General features: G+C 41.6%; 1 protein-coding gene across 1 annotated transcript in view; it reads right to left on the reverse strand.

The window, feature by feature from the left end:
• MUC19 (mucin 19, oligomeric) overlaps positions 1–22,084 on the reverse strand; it is a 763,086-nt gene that overhangs the window by 312,376 nt on the left and 428,626 nt on the right. The window contains exons 38-42 of the mRNA XM_077264813.1: positions 19,868–19,903; positions 18,566–18,601; positions 15,271–15,315; positions 14,606–14,635; positions 11,133–11,177 (exon numbers count right to left, since the gene is read on the reverse strand). Coding sequence (XP_077120928.1) covers positions 11,133–11,177; positions 14,606–14,635; positions 15,271–15,315; positions 18,566–18,601; positions 19,868–19,903 — 192 coding nt within the window. The remainder of the gene's footprint in view (positions 1–11,132; positions 11,178–14,605; positions 14,636–15,270; positions 15,316–18,565; positions 18,602–19,867; positions 19,904–22,084) is intronic.

The following is a 22,084-nucleotide window of genomic DNA, read 5'->3' on the forward strand; positions in this document are numbered from 1 at the left end:
AAGTCGCTCAACCCTACCGATGACGATTACTGGTTGGCCTGCCTCCTGGATCCACGATACAAAGGCAAATTACAAAATATCATGCCACATGAGAACCTTGAGCAAATATTGGCTACCAAACAAGCAACTCTTGTAGACCGTTTGGTTCAGGCATTCCCAGCACACAGCGGCGCTGATGGTTCTCACACGAGCTGTAGGGGGCAACATGGCAGAGGTGCTAGAGGTGCACAAAGCCGAAGTGGCATTGGACAGAGGGGATTTCTCACCAGGTTGTGGAGTGATTTCGCAATGACCGCAGACACGACAGGTACAGCTGCATCGATTCAAAGTGACAGGAGACAGCATTTGTCCAGTATGGTTACCAACTATTTTTCCGCCATTATCGATGTTCTCCCTCACAGGTCATTCCCCTTTGATTACTGGGCATCTAAACTAGACACCTGGCCTGAATTGGCAGAATATGCATTACAGGAGCTCGCTTGCCCAGCTGCTAGTGTGCTCTCAGAAAGAGTCTTCAGTGCTGCTGGTTCAATACTGACCGAAAAAAGGACACGTCTGGCTCCCCGAAATGTTGATGATCTAACCTTCATTAAAATGAACCAATCATGGATTTCAAATTATTTTGCCCCACCTTCCCCTGTTGACACGTAGCTTGCCAGAAAAATTTCTTGTTTTTGGCCTCTTACTGACTGCTCCAATTCTGCCATTTGCAGGTGCCGAATTTCCACCATAGGCCATTTGTATACCTCCCTAAATGGGCTGACTCCCCCCACAGGGCCGTGGTCACAACGTGGCGCAAGCACCCATGCGAGTGCCGTTTGCCTGGACAGGTGGGTGTGCCCACTCTTGGGCCACGGCACTGGCACAGGGTCCCTCATGGTACAATGAAATGTCTCTGACGGTGGTGGTGCACAACCAACGTCAGACACACCGTCGTAATATGAGGGGCCCTGGGCCAGTACCGCCGCCCACGAGAGAGTGTCCCCCCTGCTCGAACTGTGCTCTACCACTTGCAAAACTTACCTCTCCCTGCCCCACCACTGTGTAGTCTGTGCTGTTAAATCCTTAAGTGGCACTGCCATAACAAATTTGTTGCAATGATAGATGATAGTAAAAATATACAGGGGCCCTGGCCTCCATTTAGACCCCTTAATACTTTGCGCCAACTACCCCTGTCTGCAACTCTGCAGAGGAGCCCACCCCTGTACCTCGCTATGCCACCAGTTTATTTATGACCAATTCCTTGGCTGACATTCAGCCTGTCTGTGCCGATAACATTTTTGAGGTAAGGGATATTTTAGCCATGAAGAGGGTTCGTGGGAGAGAATTGTTCTTGGTGGATTGGAAGGGTTTTAGTCCTGAGGAGAGATCGTGTGAGCCTCTGGAGAATATCAATGCACCTTGTCTTCTAAACAAATTCCTCTCCAGTTTTGGGAGAGGGGATTTTAAGGAGGGGGGTACTGTTACAGCCGCTACTCACCTTCGTCGCTCCGCTCCTGGTGTGCTGTTCCTGCTTCATCAGCTGTGGCTGCTGTCCCTGCTCGCCTTGGCCGCTCTTCTTCCGGGTCCCGGCGCGCTGCTCTCTCTTCCTCCTTGGCGGCGCTGACTCCTTCCATCGCTGCTCGTCCCTGCTGTCCTGCTTCCGGGAGGCGACGCGCTCGTCCTCAGCGGGCTCCTCCCCCACATCCTGCTGCCTGCTCTGCTGGAGGAGTCCAGCTTCTGCGCAGGTGCGCAGGGTTCTGCGATAGTCGCACACGTCCCAGTCCTGGATCTTCTGCTTCCGGATGTTTTGATCCGGAGAGCCTCAGCAGCCAATCCTGGTAAGGTTCACGGTATTTCAGGCCACCTCCGCTGCTAGGAGGTGCCTGAGTGTCATTTGCATTTGCTTCTGCCTCCGGCCACTTTCCGCTCTGTGTTTAGTACCTCCGTGCTAGCTCTGTGTTCTACACCTTGCCTCGCGCTTTTTGTGCCTCCACTTACTCAGCTCTCCCTTTCTCTCTCTCCCTACAGTTTCGCCTCCGTCTCAGTTTTCCTTCAGTTCAAGCCTGACGTCCATTCTCCGTGTCCACTGCTGTTGGTTCCACCTTCCTCGTTCCTGTGTTTCTGTTTTGTTCTCTTCTTTTGTTCCCTTCCTCCTGAGCCATCCCTCTTGGTATCTGCTACTGTGGATTGGTGATCTCTGGGCCTGCTCCTGACAGCCCCTGCACAGGGGTTGGTTAACACAAGGTCAGCTCGCCCGGGGGTAGGTCTCATCCACGGTCCAGAGGGTCCACTCTTGTTCTTGCCTCTGATAACATTACACAGGTCTTTTTCAGACTCCAACAGTTTTTCTTCAAGATTGGTCCTGTATTTGGCTCTATGCATCTTCCCATCAATTTTAACCATCTTCCCTGTCCCCGCTGAAGAAAAGCAGCCCAAACCATGATGCTGCCACCACCATGTTTGACAGTGGGGATGGTGTGTTCAGGGTGATGAGCTGTGTTGCCTTTACGCCAAACATATAGTTTGGCATTGTTGCCAAAATGTTAGATTTTGGTTTCATCTGACCAGAGCACCTTCTTCTACATGTTTGGTGTGTCTCCCAGGTGGCTTGTAAACTTTAAAAAACACTTTTTATGGATATCTTTGAGAAATGGTTTTCTTCTTGCCACTCTTCCATAAAGGCCAGATTTGTGCAGTGTACGACTGATTGTTGTCCTATGGACAGACTGTCCCACCTCAGTTGTAGATCTCTGCAGTTCATCCAGAGTGATCATGGGCCTATTGGCTGCATCTCTGATCAGTATTCTCCTTGTTTGAGATGACAGTTTAGAGGGACGGCCGGATCTTGGTAGATTTGCAGTAGTATGATACTCCTTCCATTTCAATATGATCACTTGCACAGTGTTTCTTGGTATGTTTAAAGATTTGGAAATCATTTTGTATCCAAATCCGGCTTTAAACTTCTCCACAACAGTATCACAGACCTGCCTGCTGTGTTCCTTGGTCTTCATGATGCTCTCTGTGATTCAAACAGAACCCTGAGACTATCAGAGAGCAGGTGCATTTATACGGAGACTTGATACACACAGGTGGATTATATTTATCATCATTAGGCATTTAGGACAACATTGGATCATTCAGAGATCAACAATGAACTTCTGGAGTGAGTTTGCTGCACCGAAAGTAAAGGGGCCGAATGATATTGCACACCCCACTTTTAAGTTTTTGAATTTCCACAAAAATTTTAAATAACCTATAAATTTCGTTCAACTTCACAATTGTGTTCCACTTGTTGATTCTTCATAAAAAATTTACATTTGGTATCTTATGTTTGAAGCATGATATGTGGAAAAAGGTTGAAAAGTTCCAGGGGGCCGAATACTTTCGCAAGGCACTGTATATACGTAGCTGCAGGTATCCATGGCAATTTTTTTTTTTGCAGCTTATACCTGCTCATTTTAAAAGAAAGCAATCCATAGCCCCCTTTTTTCTACATGTATTTGTTTGGTCATGCTGCAGACTACAGGCGGGTCATTGCAATACAAGAGAGTAAAAATCTAACAATTTTAATTTTTTTTTTTGTCCCTGGCATCAGATATGAGTGCGCAGAAAAATCTGGCCTTTTTTTAGGAACTATATTATTTTTTGGAGTGTATTACAACATTTTTGGACACCATTTTGCTGCCCTGAAAATCTGTAGCTGGGCAAAAAATATTTAGCTGCAATCAATCCCACCCCAGGTTCTTACCCATATGCTGGCATCAGGAAGGGATCCACACCGTTGCCCCAACGGTGGGGCAACGGTGTGGATCCCTTCCTGATGCCAGCATATGGGTAAGAACCTGGGGTGGGATTGATTGTGGATGTAATGATTTCGTAGCCTGTGTACAGGGCTTAGTGATCTTCCCATACGGTTTTACTATATCCCCGGTTCTATGCCTACTTACTTTTGCACTATGCATTTTATGTTTGTATATGGCATCAGCTGGGTCCCACATCGGGTTTTTGGTCTGTGCTACCTAGTTTTTCTCTGTCTGAACTAATTAATTTATTATGTGAACCACATTACATTTTGTATTGTTGTCAACTGTTTAATTAATAAATCTGCATTTGTATACTGATGGACTTGTACTCCACTGTTTTTCTTTTTATGGATCTAGCTTGTGGGAGTGTCCCTTGTGCATTCTGCACACATATTTTTCCTCTACAGGCTCCCCCATTGTGGTTGTGAGCATGGTGGAGAAAAGTAGTGATTTATCCTTCATTTTTGCCTTTTTTTATTATACGGTCAAGTCTGAGTAGCCATGAGTGTGAACTGCACATTACTCACCCTGATCCTCCTTCCTCCCACCATGCCGAGTGCCCTGAGACAACTGATCCCACACTTGGACACTCCGAAGAGCTGTTCAGTTTTCCTTTAAAGATTTCAGACTCTTGGCTGGTCAACTTGAAGTGAGGCAAGATGAGATCCCATGTAGTGATGCCCAAAGATTTGAGCAGCCACGGTCACAAGAAGGCGATAGTGGGAAAGTGTCACAAGAGGTGGACGATGATGAGACACAATTGCCAGAAAGTCAGGAGGAGAAGCAGGGTGCGGATGTGGAAGACAAGGTGGTGGATGACATTGTAACTGACCCAACCAGGCAGGAGGACATGCAGAGCGAGGACAGCAGTACACATGGGGAAGGAGGCATAGCAGCCCAACAGGCAGGAAGAAGCAGTGTGGTTGCTGCAGACAGAAGCCGTGCATCCATTCTCCATAACACCAACATGACGGAAGTTGACATTCCAACTGTTAGATCTTCTCGAGTCTGGTCATTTTTTAAAGACTCTGCCAATAACCCCAAACAGGCCATTTGCAGCACCTGCCATGCCCTCATCAGCAGGGGTAGCAAAACTACCAGCCTGACCACCACCAGCATGATCAGGCACATGGCAGCAAAGCACCCGACTTTGTGGGCTGAACCCCAGTCTCCAGGAACATTGTCTGCAGGAGACCCCACTGCTTCTTCCACTGTTTTGCATAGAAGCCAATCCCCAGTCCACGGTGCATGTGAAGATGCCTCATGCCCTGCACCTGTTGTTGCCCACAGTCAGCCAGCACCATCATCAAGTCCGTCCACGTCCTTGTCCCAGCACAGCCTTCAGTTGTCTATACCCCAGTCATTGGAAAGCAAGCAGAAATACCCAGCCAATGCCCCACAGGCCACAGTACTAAATTCTAACATTTCTCATCTCCTTGCGCTCGAAATGTTGCCTTTTAGGCTCCTTGAGATGGAAGCTTTCCACAACCTGATGGCAGTGGCAGTCCCAAGGTACTCGGTCCCCCGTTGCCACTATTTCTCCTGGTGTGCCGTAGCGGCATTACACCAGCACGTGTCCCACAACATTACCCATGCCCTCAACAATGCTGTTACTGGGAAAGTCCATCTAACCATGGACACTTGGACAAATGCTTATGGGCAGGGACAGTACATCTCACTGACAGCACACTGGAATAACATAGTGGAAGCTGGGACCCAGTCGGATCTTGGGATGGAACACATCCTCCCCACACTGAGGATTGCGGGACCTACGTCAATCAGAGTTGCCCCCACAGTCTACAGCTCCTGCACCTCCTCCTCCTCAGCCTCCATCTCTGAAATGAGCACAGCAGTCAGAAGCTGAAAGCACTGCAGTACTGTGTCAGCCAAGCGGCAACAGGCTGTGCTGAAGTTATTCTGCTTAGGTGACAAACCGCACAATGCTGAAGAGTTGTGGACAGCGCTGAAAGAGCAGTCTGATTTTTGGATTACACTGATGAACCTACAGCCAGGCATGGTCATGTGCGACAATGACCGGAACCTGGTGGCTGCTCTGAGGCAAGGTGAGCTCACACACGTACCTTGCCTGGCCCATGTGCTTAACCTCGTTGTTCAACGTTTTCTTAAAATCTACCCGGAGCTGGAAGATCTTCTAGTGAAAGTACGCCACCTGTATGCCCATTTTAGAAAGTCAGCCACAGCTTCAGCCACCCTTGCCGTGCTTCAGCAGCATTTGCAGCGTCCGGCTCACTGACTGGTGTGTGATGTCCCCAGGCGTTGGAACTCTACACTGCATATGTTGGAAAAGATTTGTGAGCAGAAGAGTGCAGTTGTTGACTACCAGCATCAACAAGGCCATTGTTATTCAGTTCAGACTCCACACATAAGACCTCAGGAGTGGACATGGATGTTAGACATATGTACAGTCCTCAAAAACTTTGAGGACTGCTCCAAGATGGTGAGCGGCAATGGCACCATAATTAGTGTCACCTTCCTGCTTCTCTGCATTCTGAAAACCTCTCTGCTCACAATTAAAGAGGGTGCATTGCAGGCAGAGCACAAGGACATGAAGCAAGGAGCCATACAGGGTGATTACACTCAGCCCAGCCTCATGTCATCCCAATGTGGATTGGTAGACAATGAGGAATAGGAAGAGGAGGAAGAATAGGAGCTACTTTCATGCGCTATAGATGGTACTACAAGCACAGCTGTCATACCCTCTGTCCTGCATTCTGCAGGAATGGCATGAGGACAGGGAGGAGGAGGATGTGGAGGAGGAGGACAGCATGGTCAGTCGTCCTGTTGGTGAGGACACAGAAGTCTTGCCTGTTAGTCTGGCACACATGGCTGACTTTATGTTGCACTGCCTTTCCCATGACTCTCACATTATTAAAATTTTCTGTGACTCTCATTACTGGTTGGTGTTACTGCTAGACCCACGCTACAAGGAGAACTTTCAATCTCTTCTTCCAGAGGCAGACGTGTGTACTAAAATGTTGCAGTACCAGAGGGCCCTTGTAGCGGAATTACTAAAAGAATTCCCATCTGAGAACGCTGGCAACAGACGTCAGAGTTTGTTGTACAAGCAAGGAGACCAAGCGAGAGTGACAGAAGTACAATGCAGCTCAGGCAGGGGAACAATGGCAAAGTTTTGGGACAGTTTTTTCAGATCCTCCAATTGTGCCGGCACAGAGGCTAGGAGTGCTGTCACAAGAAGTGCAATGTTTGGGAAGATGCTGAGGGAGTACCTTGCTGATCGTACAAATGTCCTCCATGATTCCTCTGTGCCTTTTTAATTATTGGGTACTCAAGCTGGACATGTGGCATGGATTGGCTCTCTATGCCTTGGAGGTTCTGGCCTGCCCTGCTGCTAGCGTTCTCTCAGAGCGGGTTTTTAGCACCACTGGTGGAATTATAACAGATAAGCGCATCCGCCTGTCAACTGACAATGCTGGCAGGCTGACTCTTATAAAAATGAATAAGGGCTGGATTGGGCAAGATATCTGTACACTACTGAATGAAAACAGCGAAACATAACCTCAAATGCATTGTCTTTTTTGTGGAGGTATATTCTCAGGCACATCTTCACAACCACACATGGGTATATGCTTCCTGATTTGGTCTGTTTGGTGTTCTCCTCCTTATCCTCATCCTCATCATTCACAGCCATACGAACATCAGGGTGAACGTATTCCGTGATGCAAAAGTCACTCTAAGGGTATGTGCACACGTCAGGATTTCTTCAGGAATTTTAGCATTTTTTTTGCGGATTTCCCCTATAAAAATGCTACAATACCGCATAAAAAAGCGCATACATTGTGCATCCTATCATTTAGAATGCATTCCGCATTTTTTGTGCAAATGTTGCGTTTTTTTCCGCAAAAAAAACGCATTCCGAAAAAAGCAACATGTTCGTTATTTTTTTGCGGATTTTCCATAAAATTGGAGTGTCAGGAAAAAAACGCAAGCAATCTGCATAAAATCCGCAAAAAAAAACCGCACAAAAAACGCATGCAGATTTCTGGCAGAAATGTCCGGATTTTGTCAGGAAAATTTCTGCAAGAAATCCTGACGTGTGCACATACCCTAAGAGTCCATCCTTCATAAATGAAACAAGATGTGTCTCCTTAAGTGTCACACACACATGGTCAGCTAGGTTTGTTAAATGTTGCAATGACATTTCCCAGTGAATGCATTTGTATTGGTTGAAAGCAATGTTAAAGTTGAAAAACGCATCAAAAACGCTGCATGTGAACATAGCCCAAGTGGTGGAGGAACATTTTAGTCTTGTGTTAATTATTTTGCCTTATAGGCAAGTAATTACCCAGGAAAGGATGTACCGTAACATATTTCCCAGCAAAATCCATTTTGGTTTCACTTTTGTATGTTTTTTGGTGCACCTCTATAAATGGTGTGAAACTCTGACAACATTGCTTACACCTGTGACCTAGGAATCAGAAATGCTTCTAGGGGCGATTCCCATTATGTTCCCGTGTCATTTGAGCAGTGTTTCCATAACTTTCAGACGTTTTTAGACCTTAAAAGGACCCCCAGGTGGGATCGCTGTAAAAATACTCGGGTTTCCCATAGACTTACATTGGGCTCATTTCTCGGATCGAGTACCCGAGTATTCAAATTTGCTCAACCCAAGCAACGAGCATTTTAGTGCTCGCCCATCACTACTGTTGGTCCCTATTAGACTATTTCTACTGTGGTGAAATTGATGCCACTTTGGTTGTGTCTCCCAATCATTTTAGGAATTGTGAACACTCCTGGTTAGGTCTCCTTCATGCATGTTGCCAGTAGCAGTAGGCCTCCGAGACCGTCAGGCCTCCACTTCCTTGTACTCAACTACCAGTGTTACTTTCCTTAAATTTTTAAAACAATGGTAGTCAAGAAAACTGATATTTGTGCCACCTGACTGTGTCTCAGCATGAAAGCAGGTAGAGGTGTTGCATGTGGTGTCAGGGCTCTCAGCAAAGGGGCTCTACACTGATCCCTCACCCACCTCATCCTGCTGTGATGTTCATTGTAAAGCTATAAATGCTGTCCCAAACCCCGATACCTCATGCCTGGCTGATTGCTGCAGTTTAATGCAGTTCAATGCTGCAATCTGTACTGTGGGTAATTTGAGGCCACTTTCCTGGCATCTGTCCCTCATTTGATGTGTTTTTGCAGAATTTGGGGCCGTTCTAAGGTGTTGTGCATGCGTTTGTTTTTGCCTCCTATTGACTTGAATGGCGTTCGGTTATGTTCAGCGAATATTCGATTAATTAATCGTCGAATATTGCAAATTGGGTGAATGTAATCAAAGTCGAACATTGAAATATTCAGCCCCCTGGAACTTTTCAACCTTTTCCCACATGTCATGGTTGAAACATAAAGATACCAAATGTAAATTTTTGGTGAAGAATCAGCAACAAGTGGAACACAATTTTGAAGTTGAACGAAATGTATTGGTTATTTTACATTTTTGTGGAAATTCAATAATTGAAAAGTGGGGCGTCCAATATTATTCGGCCCCTTTAACTTAATACTTTGTTGCGCCACCTTTTGCTGCGATTACAGCTGCAAGTCACTTGGGGTATGTCTCTATTAGTTTTGTACATAGAGAGACTGAAATTCTTGCCCATTCTTCCTTGGCAAACAGCTCGAGCTCAGTGAGGTTTGATGGAAATCGTTTGTGAACAGCAGTTTTCAGCTCTTTCCACAGATTCTTGATTGGATTGAGGTCTGGACTTTGACTTGGCCATTCTAACACCTCGATACGCTTATTTGTGAACCATGCCATTGTAGATTTTGCTTTATATTTGGGACCATTGTCTTGTTGGAAGACAAATCTCCACCTCAGTCTCAGGTCTTTTGCAGACTCCAACAGGTTTTCTTCAAGAATGGTCCTGTATTTGGCTTCACCCATCTTCCCATCAATTTTAGCCATCTTCCCTGTCTCTGCTGAAGAAAAGCAGGCCCAAACCATGATGCTGCCACCACCATGTTTGACAGTGGAGATGGTGTGTTCAGGGTGATGAGCTGTGTTGCATTTATGCAAAACATATCGTTTGGCATTGTTGCCAAAAAGTTCGATTTTGGTTTAATCTGACCAGAGCACTTTCTTTCAAATGTTTGGTGTGTCTTCTTTGTGGCTTGTTGCAAACTTTAAACAACACTTTTTATGGATATCTTTGAGAAATGGCTTTCTTCTTGCCACTCTTCCATAAAGGCCAGATTTGTGCAGTGTACTACTGAATGGACAGACTGTCCCACCTCAGCTGTAGATCTCTGCAGTTCATCCAGAGTGATCTTGGGCCTCTTGGTTGCATCTCTGATTAGTTTTCTCCTTGTTTGAGATGAAAGTTTAGAGGGACGGCCGGGTCTTTGTAGATTTGCAGTGGTTTCCATTTCAATATGATCGCTTGCACAGTGCTCCTTGGGATGTTTAACGTTTTGGAAATTATTTTGTATCCAAATCCGGCTTTAAACTTCTCCACAACAGTATCAAAGACATGCCTGTTGTGTTCCTTGGTCTTCATGATGCTCTCTGTGCTTCAAACAGAACCCTGAGACTATCACAGAGCAGGTGCTTTTATACGGAGACTTGATTACACACAGGTGGATTATATTTATCATCATTAGGCACTTAGGACAACATTGGATCATTCAGAGATCCACATTGAACTTCTGGAGTGAGTTTGCTGCACTGAAAGTAAAGGGGCCGAATAATATTGCACGCCCCACTTTTCAGTTTTTGAATTTCCACAAAAATTTAAAATAAGCAATAAATTTCGTTCAACTTCACAATTGTGTTCCACTTGTTGTTGATTCTACACCAAAAATTTACATTTGGCATCTTTATGTTTGAAGCATAATATGAGGGAAAAGGTTGAAAAGTTCCAGGGGGCCAAATACTTTCGCAAGGCCCTGTATGTGAACAATATAGATAAAAATAACTAATTTCGATTTCCCCAAGGTGGGGCTTTGGGTCCTATATTGGTTCACGGAATATATGTGATGTGAAAATATCTATACTTACTTTTTATCTCTGACTGAGAATTGAGATTTGGATTATATTCCCCAAACAGGGGGTTGAAATATCCAATTATACATGTGTGTGATGGTTTATTATTCACGTTGATTTTTCTTTGCTAATGTTTTTGCTTTTTCTGTGGTAGAAATGGTGAAAGAGGTTTTGTTTAACAATATTTTCTCTAGCTATATATTTTTAATGTACGAAAGCACCGACTTGAGAAAAATATGGAAGGAATTCCTTTTCTCTGCTTCTGTACCATGAAAAAAGTCATAGTCAAGGTATAGTGCAAGAGGAGCTTTTATTGTTTTCATGACACTTACCTCCTGATTCAGTTTGTACACAATAAGGAGATCCTGGTTCACAGCCTGTAAGTAAATATTAATAAGATATAACCTAAATAAATCATATTATTTAAAGGTGCTGTCAGTGATTTTACTTTATTTTAAAAAGTTGTAGGCTCGGGGAAGCTCAAAATAGATAGAGATGCACTCTTTTTGAAATGCCCAGGCAAAAAAAAACATGGCAGGCAATTTTTTGTGAGGAAGAGGCAGATGAAAATGATCATGCTCATTCCTTCCATAGACTCCACAAGAAAAATCTAGTTGCTTGGCTCCACCAGGTTTGCCCCTATTAAATGAGTCTAGTGTTCAGGAGAGTCCAGGTGCACATCTGAGGCACAACTATGATAGTACTTAGATTTAAGCTGCAGATTTATAGGAATTACCACAGCATATTTGCCATAGACAAATCTGTGACAAGTGAACATGCCATCGATGGGACATAAAAACAATCACTAGCGCTGATTGTAAGAAAGATTAATAGAAGCTTTTCCAAAATTTTCTATAACATAAAAATATTAAAAATACATTTAAAGGCAGCATTGTGTAATATTTTACTTATATATCATTTATATAAGAGTAGGATTTTTTGAGAATAGAAAAACAAACATATTTTACAAAATTAGTAAAATTCTAATTTATAAAATGGGATATTAATATGCAAACAGAAAATTATATACCGTATTTTCCGGCGTATAAGACGACTTTTTAACCCCTGAAAATCTTCTTAAAAGTCGGGGGTCGTCTTATACGCCGGGTATCGCCTTGCCGGGTGTATATGGTGGGTGGGGGGGAGTGGGCCTGATGACGACGAGGGGGCGTCTCACAGGAAAGTGAGTATCCCCCATTACCTCATTGTATCACTGCAGCGTGGGGTCTCTGCTGGGAGCGGCGGCGGCTGTGCTGTGGGGCGGCGGCTCCTCTTCTTCAGTGTGGGGCCTCTGTGCTGCTGGGCGGCGGCGGCGGCTTATCTTCAGGCAGTCGGGGCTCCTCCGGTATCTCCTTAAAGCCCGGAGGCCCTGCCGGCAACTCCATCGGTGCAATGCAGTGGCCTCCGGGAACATGGCCGCTGCTCAGATTCAGAGATCTGAATCTGAGCATGCGCCGCCCCCAGCGGCCATTTTCCCGGAGGCCACCGCATAGCAGCAATGGAGCTGTCTCCGGGAAAATGGCCGCTGCTCAGATTCAGATCTCGTCTCCCGAGATCTCGGGACGAGATCTGAATCTGAGCAGCGGCCATGTTCCCGGAGGCCACTGCATTGCACCGATGGAGTTGCCGGCAGGGCCTCCGGGCTTTAAGGAGATACCGGAGGAGCCCCGACTGCCTGAAGATAAGCCGCCGCCGCCGCCCAGCAGCACAGAGGCCCCACACTGAAGAAGAGGAGCCGCCGCCCCACAGCACCCACGCGGCACAATGAGGAGCAGCAGCCACCGCTCCCAGCAGAGACCCCACGCTGCAGCGCTACAATGAGGTAATGGGGGATACTCACTTTCCTGTTTGACGCCCCCTCGTCGTCATCAGGCCCACTCTCCCCCCCCAAAAGGCACAAAAGTCACCGGCCCTATAAGACGACATACGGTTTATAAGAAGACCCCCGACTTTTAAGAAGATTTTACATTTTAACTGGAAAAGTTGGGGGGTCGTCTTATACGCCCAGTCGTCTTATACGCCGGAAAATACGGTAAATTAATGCTGAGATAAAAAGCATGAAACTTATGCAAATAATAAAATAAACATTAATAAAAAGCAAGGATAATCATGTTATGTTATATTTAGTAAACACTTCATGAAGCACTTTTAATTTATTTTTTTTATTTATTTTTTTGAGTTAATTGGTATTGTATTAAGAAAATGTCTAAAGCATTGATTTCTGTGGCAGAAAAAATAATGAAGAAAAGCTAGAATATTAGTGTCACACAGAATAATCTACTGTATTAACCATCCAAAGGCACATGTGAAGTTTAGCTGTAGCAGAAATATAAGCATTAGTTTTATATATGTGCCAAGAATTACTTGAAAGTACCACATGTCCAATAAGCCATGAGAAACTCTTCTACATTGAAATATGCCTTAACCCCTTCACCCCCGGAGCTTTATTCGTTTTTTCATTTTTGTTTTTTGGTCCCCTTATTTCCAGAGCCATAATTTTTTTATTTTTCCATCAATATGGTCATGTGAGGGCTTATTTTTTGCGGGACGAGATGTACTTTTGAACAATACCATTGGTTTAACCATGTCATGTAACAGAAAATGGGAAAAAAATTCCAAGTGCGATGAAATTGCAAAAAAAGTGCAATCCCATACATGTTTTTTGTTTGGCTTTTTTGCTAGGTTCACTAAATGCTAAAACTGACCTGCCATTATGATTGATTCTCCAGTTCATTATGAGTTTATAGACACCAAACATGTCTAGGATCTCTTTTATCTAAGTGGTAAAAAAAAATTCCAAAGTTTGCTAAAAAAAAAAAATTGCACAATTTTCCGATAAAGGTAGCATCTCCATTTTTCATGTTCTGGGGTGAGGTGAGGGCTTATTTTTTGCATGCAGAGCTGACGTTTTTAATGATACCATTTTGGTGCAGATACATTTTTTTGATTGCCCATTATTGCATTTTAATGCAATGTCGTGGAGACCAAAAAAAACTAATTTGGGCATTTTGATTTTTTTTCTCGCTACGTTGTTTAGCGATCAGGTTAATCCTTTTTTTATTGATAGATCGGGTGATTCTGAACGTGTCTATCCCAAATATGTATAGGTTTGATTTTTTTTATTGCTACATTTTGGGGTGAAATGTGGGTGATTTGAACTTTTATATTTTTTTATTTTTTATATTTTTAAACACATTTTTTAAAATTTTGGCATGCTTCAATAGCCTCCATGGGAGGCTAGAAGCATGCACTACTTGATCGCCTATGCTACATAGAGGTGATACACAAATCACCTCTAAACAGCAGAATTGCAAGCTTGCTATGAGCACCGACCAAAGGGTGGCGCTCATAGCACTCTGCCATCATCAACCATAGAGGTCTCAAGGAGACCTCTGGTTGTGATGGCAATGACGGGGGTCAGCGGTGCAAGCTGGGCCGCGCGGCCGGGAGCGCATGTTAAATGCCGCTGTCAGAGTTTAACAGTGGCATTAAACTAGTTAATGGGCCCAGGTGGATCGCTATTCCACATGCGCCCATTGCACGCACATGTCAGCTGTTGAAAACAGCTGACATGTCACGGCTTTGAGGTGGGCTCACCGCCTGAGCCCACCTCAAAGCGAGGGATACTGCCAGCTGACGTACTATTCCGTCAGCTGGCAGAAAGGGGTTAAATAGATCATTAATACAATTCCTAGAGCTAAATATTACAAAAAAAGTTGGCATGCATTCTTTAAAATTAAAATATATTAAAAAATTATTTTTATAAATAAATTGAAAAAAACCAACCCATAATGGTATACTTTACCCATTTCAGTTTGGAATTCAAAAATGTATTCTGGAATAGTGAGAATAAACAAAATCATTTTATGAAATCAGTACAATGCTGACTTATTGAATTGGATTCCATAATATATAATTAGATAATTGTATAAAAAATTTAAGGAAAATATATTGAAAAATATGAAAATAAGGTAGAAATATTTTTTTAACAGTATATTTCAGATAAAAGATCTACATATACCTATTACTATCCTATTCTAGGAAATAAAATTATCATAATGATCATTTTTTTGAGCGATCATAAGATACACTCCCAAAAAAAAGAAGAAAAATGTCTAATAAGTACCAACTCTTAACATGTCTTATATCATGGTTTTGTGCCACGCATTCTCTTTCAACCTTTGATTCAATACTGTAGATGTATTAAGAGAGCGAAAATGTTAAAATTCTAAACAAAAATGTGAATTTAGGTATATTAATACATCTCTTGTCTCTACACCAAAGTACGTTTTGTAGAATAATCATCTTATGGTAAAACACATACTTTTGTTCTTCCTTCTTTTTATACAACAGTTAAACTTTTCTGTACTTCAGTTACTTTACAAGAGTAATATATATCATGAAATGATAACTGTATGGTTAATTTATTAGGCTACAAAGAGGAGCTTTTATATTTTTCATGACACTTACCTCCTGATTCAGTTTGTATGCAGTAAGGAGATCCTGGTTCACAGCCTGCAAGTAAAGCATTAATAAGATATAATCTAAATAAATCTTATTTTCTAAAGATGCTGTCTGTGATTTTATTGAAAACAAGTTGTAAGCTCCAGGGAGCTCAAAATAGAAAGAGATGTTCGCTTTTTAAAGGGCCCAGGAAATAAACTCTGGAAAGTAATATTATTATGTGAGGCAGAGGCAGATGAAAATGAGCATGCTCATTCCTTCCATAGACTCCACAAGAAAAATCCAGTTGATTAACCCCAGAAGGTTTGACCCTATTAAATAAGTCTAGTGTTATGGGTGAGTCTGGGCACACATCTGAGGCCCAACTGGGATAGAAGATGTTAGCTTCAGATTTCTAAGAAATGCCACAACAGATTTGACATAGCCAAATGTATGAGTATTGAACATTCCTTCACTGGAACATTAAAACAGTCACTAGTGCTTATTCTTAAAAAGATTAATAGAAGCTTTCCCCAAATTTTCTATAGAATAAAATATTAAAATGATATTAAAAGGCAGCATTGTGTAAGAGTATGTTTCCACGGTCAGTATTGGCAGCGCTTTGGACACAGCACATGTCCGCTCCGTCCAATGTTCTTTTGTAAGCACGGTGATTCCGCATATATTCATTGAACCATGCAGAATCACCGCTCTCTATACATTGGACGGTGATATTTATCTTGCAGAGACCAAGCATCTCTGCAAGATAAATTGACATGCTGCGGTCTAGAAAGACGTGTCGCATGTGGTATCTGCAGGAAAGCCGGAGGCGTCTGTGCACCCATAGTGGAGATGTGATTTCAGAAAATCCCATCCACTATGCTGTAATATCTGGCTGTACGCAGCATCCAATCTGAAGCATTTACTGACTGTGGAAACATACCCTTATATTTTATGTGGTTCATGTACTGGATTTTTGAGAATAGAAAAACAAAAAACATTTTATGAAATGGGTAAAATGCTGATTTATAAAATTGGATCTTAACCCCTTTCTGCCATCGGACACAGACTATTCAAAGTGTATTCCAACATGTAGATTACCGGAATAGTGATGCTGAAGACTGCATCGTCAGAGCTAACCATCTTAGTAGCCATTTCAAAAATGTGCGGAAGGGTGCAGAGATCCTTCAGCTGTGTCCTCTCTGCAAGTGTGAATTGCACCACGTCCGTACCGTGTTGGGCCAGGTTATGCAAAATGTCATATTGCACAAGAAATTAGCGCTGCTGCCACAGTCATTGCAACATGTGCAGAATTGAATTCTACGGTGTCAGAAAAAGGGGGGGAAAAAAGTACATGCATATACGTTGTGCATTCCTGAGATGTATGATAATAGGTAACAACTTTATTACATCTACCTACAAACAATTAAAAACATGTAAAAAAGAAACCACATAACGGTGATATGCAAAATACCCATGGATGTAATATACAATCAGAAACCGTATACACAATACTGTAATCTGCATATATACTTTGTCAAGTCAAGCAGAAATAAATAAAGGTAAATAACCCATACCGCTATGATATATGAGAATACAAATAAATGCAAAATTAAACGCAGAAAGTGACAGTCATAGGCATATAAACACATATATAAATGGGTGTCCCCAAGACAGTTAAAGATTGAAAAAACCCGACTTCTAAGAATGAACATAATATGTAAACAACATGGGGTACATAGGATGAACAAAATCCTTAAATTGTGCATCCGTTTGATAGATAACCCATTACGCACAGCCCTTAAAGTGGGGCAAAATTAAGAAACCTCAACATGAACAGCATATAAGTGACAGTAAGGCATTATCCACAGGGCTCAGTGCAGGAATCCTAATGTAAAGTTCCTGCCTACAAAAAATAGTAGTGCATAAAAAGCTGGAAGCCCATGCAATGTAAGGTGCAAAGATATAGGATTGTCAAAAAAGTGCATGAGTGCATGGTTACCCAGCCAGGTGTGAGGAACAAGCCACATGTGTATCACTGCTCACGTAGCTTCGTCGGGGAAGTTGTTCAAGCCAGAGGGTGCATGCATGAATACCTGACCAGTAATCGTATATGAATGTACTTTTTTTCTCTTCTTTTTCCCATGTATGTATCTAATGTATGATGCAGCACCCTACATTTATCCAATTAGCCTATTAGTAGTCCAACCCTCCTTACACATTTATCTTCTTGGCTTTGTTAACCTCCTCTTGCATGGGAGTTTACATCCTTGGGTAGCACACAGCTTATTGTGGTTTAGCTTGGCTCTTTTGGAAATAGTATCTTGTATTTTTCACTGGTTGCCCTCCAGCTTGCTTGTGTATGTCTCTATGTTGTGTCTTAGATTTGGATGCTCGTGAGGCAGCATGGCTTGCCCAATCTGCCTATATATATATATATATACTAGACTGTGGCCCGATTTTAATGCATCGGGTATTCTAGAATATGCATGTCCCCGTAGTATATGGACAATGATGATTCCAGAATTCGCGGCAGACTGTGCCCGTTGCTGATTGGTCGAGGCAACCTTTATGACATCATCGTCGCCATGGCAACCATTATGACATCTACGTCAATACTGTGCCCGGCGCTGATTGGTCGAGGCCCAGGCGGCCTCGACCAATCAGAGACGCGGGATTTCCAGGACAGACAGACAGACAGAAAAACCCTTAGACAAATATATATAGAGATATATATATATATATAGAGAGGCTGGATCAGATTTTTCTAAACTCATACAGTACATGAGCTTATTTCAGCACACAAAAGAGTTATTAGACTTTGGTGGAATATTAGGAGCCTAGAAGAATATATCAAGGCTAATATAGTCCCATGAGGTCTCAGAGTCTCCATATTCCCAGCCTGGGAGCCCACTGTTGCCCCTCCTAAATGCAAAGCATGAAATTTAATTTGGCTCTATGAGAGGCTTAATCCTAAGTCATATGACAATGGTTTTTCTAAAAAAAATGTTTACATCAAAATATATACCATAAGTTAATTAAAATGCTAAACATGTAGAGTACATACAAAAATAGAGACTATATGCTAATGACACACTGACCATTTCTGAAACCAGTGGTCCCTGTATGTCATACATGGGGACTAGAAAATCATATTGTCAAACCTCAGCACTATTCCAATAAACTTCTAACAGAATACCAGCATACAGTATCTACAATGATTAGTGTAAAAAAAACCCATTTAAATAGAAAAATAATGTTCCTTGGTTAAATATCAATGAGTATGCTTCAACAAGTAGCAAAAAGTGATGTGTTTTAGTACCTATGTACTTCAATGGTGTTGGTTTTGATGGTTCATCTGAAAGAAAACAATCTACTTTGTTAACATTAATAGATAAAATATATTACGTGCTTTAAAATGTATGCTAAGAAATGAAAAGTGCATGCAAAAATACAGGCTATGTGCTGTTTACAAACTGACCATTTAGCTATATTTTAATCTTATATCCAGTGATCCATTTCAAAATGACTTAAGATATTTACTTTAAGGTGCATTTACAATAAAAGATTGCTGTGAATGAGCATCGCTAGAAATGCTCATTTCACAATAATCTTGCAGTGTAAACAGCCTGCCAACAGCCCAATGAACAAGTAAAATGCTTGTGTGTTTGGTGAAATTATTTTTTTACTTGATTAAAAATCATTGTTTTCAGCAGTGAATCGTCCTGTGTAAAGAGGACTTATGCTTTTGAGGATAATAGCAGCCTATGTGCACTGAATGATATACGTATTACAGGACATTCAGCACAGTCTAACTATATAAAGAGGCTTTTAAATGACCACCGATTGGTAAATATTTACTGACTTATGCCACTTATTTGTATGTCTAAATGCGCATTTACGTTTAAGGTTTATGCTTTTGCAATATTAAAAAAATCAAAAGAAGGAAACAAATTAATAATAATACTGGTTATAATATTGGTAATAAAAAAAAGAAAAGTGTTGGGTTTTTGTATCAAGTATTCTATCTTTCCCTAGTCCCTCAATGAGCATGTGATAATACAAAGTTATCAATTACAATGGAGGAAGAAACTGACTGATAGACTCAGCCGCAGGTTGAATATTGAATACAATTTATTGAAAAGTATTAATATGTAAACTAGTTAAGCAACAAGTTATTTTTTTCTGATTGCAAATGTTCTTTTACCATTTATTAATTATATTTTACAAGATACTTTAATCCTACTGACAACTATTTTACTTTTGACAATGTTTTTTTACAGAAGAAAAGTACAATATAATATTTGCAGTTATAACTGTGCCCTATGTAGATAGAAAAAATGTTGGAATAAAATATTCTAAAATATGTAAGGTACATTCAAAACTACAGACTACATGCAAATGACAGACTGACCATTTTTTATTCCAACGGTCCTGAATGTCATGTGCGGGGACAGAAAAATAATTGTTTTACCTCAGTACTATTCTAAGAAACAGCAGAATATCTGTATACAATATCTGTAGTTATTAGTGCACTCTACTTTATGCTTACAGAGAAAAATGTTACTTGGTTAAAAATCAATAAGTATGTTTCGATGTAGCAAAATGTGATGTGTTTTAGTACCTGTGTACTTCGATGGTGTCGGTGGTGAAGGTTCGTCTGAACGAAAACAATCTACTTTGTTAACAATGATAGATAAAATACATATTACATTACATACTATAAAATATATGCTAAGAAATGTAAAGTACATGCAAAAATACAGGCTTTGTGCTGTTTTCAGACTGAACATTCAGGTATTTGACGATCTTATCTCCAGTGATCCGATTTTAAACCACTTAGGAATAGAGATGAGCGAACCTTTCAAGGTTCGGTTCAATTCACCGAATGTTTAGACGTCCAGCGAATATGTGTGCAAAACGGTTCGACGAACGTACCTGACCACAATCAGATTCAATGGGAGGCCAAACAAAACATATACACAACACCTTAAAGAGCTTCCCAAACAGTTAAAATTATGGGCAGATTTCATGAAACGTGGCATCAAATGACCCATAGTGGAAATTTGCAAATGGCACAGCAGCAGTCAGCCATGGCCCATACATGAGGTATCAGGGTCTGGCTCACTATTTACAGCTTGTAATTGAAGTTTCAATGAGGACTTGGTGGTTAAGGGAGCAGTGTAAGCCCTGATACCTCATGCAGCACCTCCAATTTTTTTTATATTCCAGCCATATTCAGATAAGATAACAAACATGGAAGAGCACAGCATGAGAAGCACCAGGTGGTTGAATTGGGATGTTTCAATGAAAGGTGGGGGAATTAGCCATTCATCTGGAAGGGTTGTGCACCCCGGCACAACTCCGGTAGCGGACGTCTCTGTGTACTCCTGCTCTGTTGCTCCAGGACTGCTCCTGTGCTGTGCTTCCTGGTCTGGTCACGTGGGCCCAAGATCCAGTCATGTGATGCCACTACACAGGATGTGACTTCACTTCAGGTAATGTTTCCTGGAGATGAACTCTATGGCCCCAAGCTGCTCCAGTCACAATCCCTCAAGAGGAATATCAATGTTTTTTAGAAAAATATGTATGTGGTCAATTTAAGGAGTGCTATGGCTATAGAGCACACTGCAGTAGATTAGTGGTAAACAAACCTTTTATTAAACCACTACGTGTTTCGGCAATGGACTGCTACCTTCCTCAGGTGAATTTACAGACAGTGTAGGAAGTGACACATTAAATAGGAGTAGTGACCAATAGGATGGAAGCATTCAATGATGTCGATTAACCCTTTCTATACAAGCGGTCAGCTGTCAGAAATGCAGCAATGAAACAAAAAAAATGCTCAAAAAATAAAGTGATATAAAATATAAAATGTACAATATATAGATATAAAAATATGTAAAATATAGCAATATCATGATAAAATGAAATATAGTATTTGACCTAAAGATAATGTATTTCAAAGTGATTCAACCACTTAATCACCTGCAAAACTTATAATTATAGATCAAGTAGCTGTTACTGCTCTGAATCGTTATAGCAACTTGATAAAGAAAGTAATTTTTGGATGTTTAAATTGGGTACTTTGAGTCCTGGGGATCTGAATTTAACCATTGAGAATGTGGCTAAGTAACAGTAGTAAGGATAAAAGAAATGCACTGCATGGTAATGATTAGAAAAGGATAGGAGGAAAAGACTGAATGTGCATTTACTCGTCAGATTGCAGATGCTAAGCAGGTTGAGGCTGGGTCAGAACTAGCATGGTAGACTGGCTGGGAGTCCCTAGTTATGACATTAATAAAGAAAGAAAAGGTAAAACAGATCAATTGATATTTCCTTTGTGTTCTTATAGTTTTAAATAAGAATTTTACAGTATAACCTGTTATTAGTATTTTTAGATTGTGTATGATACATAGTTTGTAAAAAATATTTTGTTAAAAAACATTTTGCAGGTAATTAGGTGGATGAATCACTTTGAAATATATTATCTTTAGGTCAAATATTATATTTAATTTTATCATGATATTGCTATATTTTTATATCTATATATTGTACATTTTATATCACTTTATTTTTTTAGCATTTTTTTTGTTTTGTTTTATTGCTGCATTTCTGACAGCTGACCGCTTGAACCAGGCCTTGGTTTTCTTGGCTGTGTGCTTTGGGTCATTGTCTTGTTGGAAAATGAAATGACGACTCATCTTAAGATCCTTGATGGAGGAGCGGAGGTTCTTGGCCAAAATCTCCAGGTAGGCCGTGCTATCCATCTTCCCATGGATGCGGGCCAGATGGCCAGGCCCCTTGGCTGAGAAACAGCCCCACAGTATGATGCTGCCAC

The sequence above is a fragment of the Ranitomeya variabilis genome, chromosome 5, assembly GCF_051348905.1.
Source record: "Ranitomeya variabilis isolate aRanVar5 chromosome 5, aRanVar5.hap1, whole genome shotgun sequence".
Classification (NCBI taxonomy): domain Eukaryota; kingdom Metazoa; phylum Chordata; class Amphibia; order Anura; family Dendrobatidae; genus Ranitomeya; species Ranitomeya variabilis.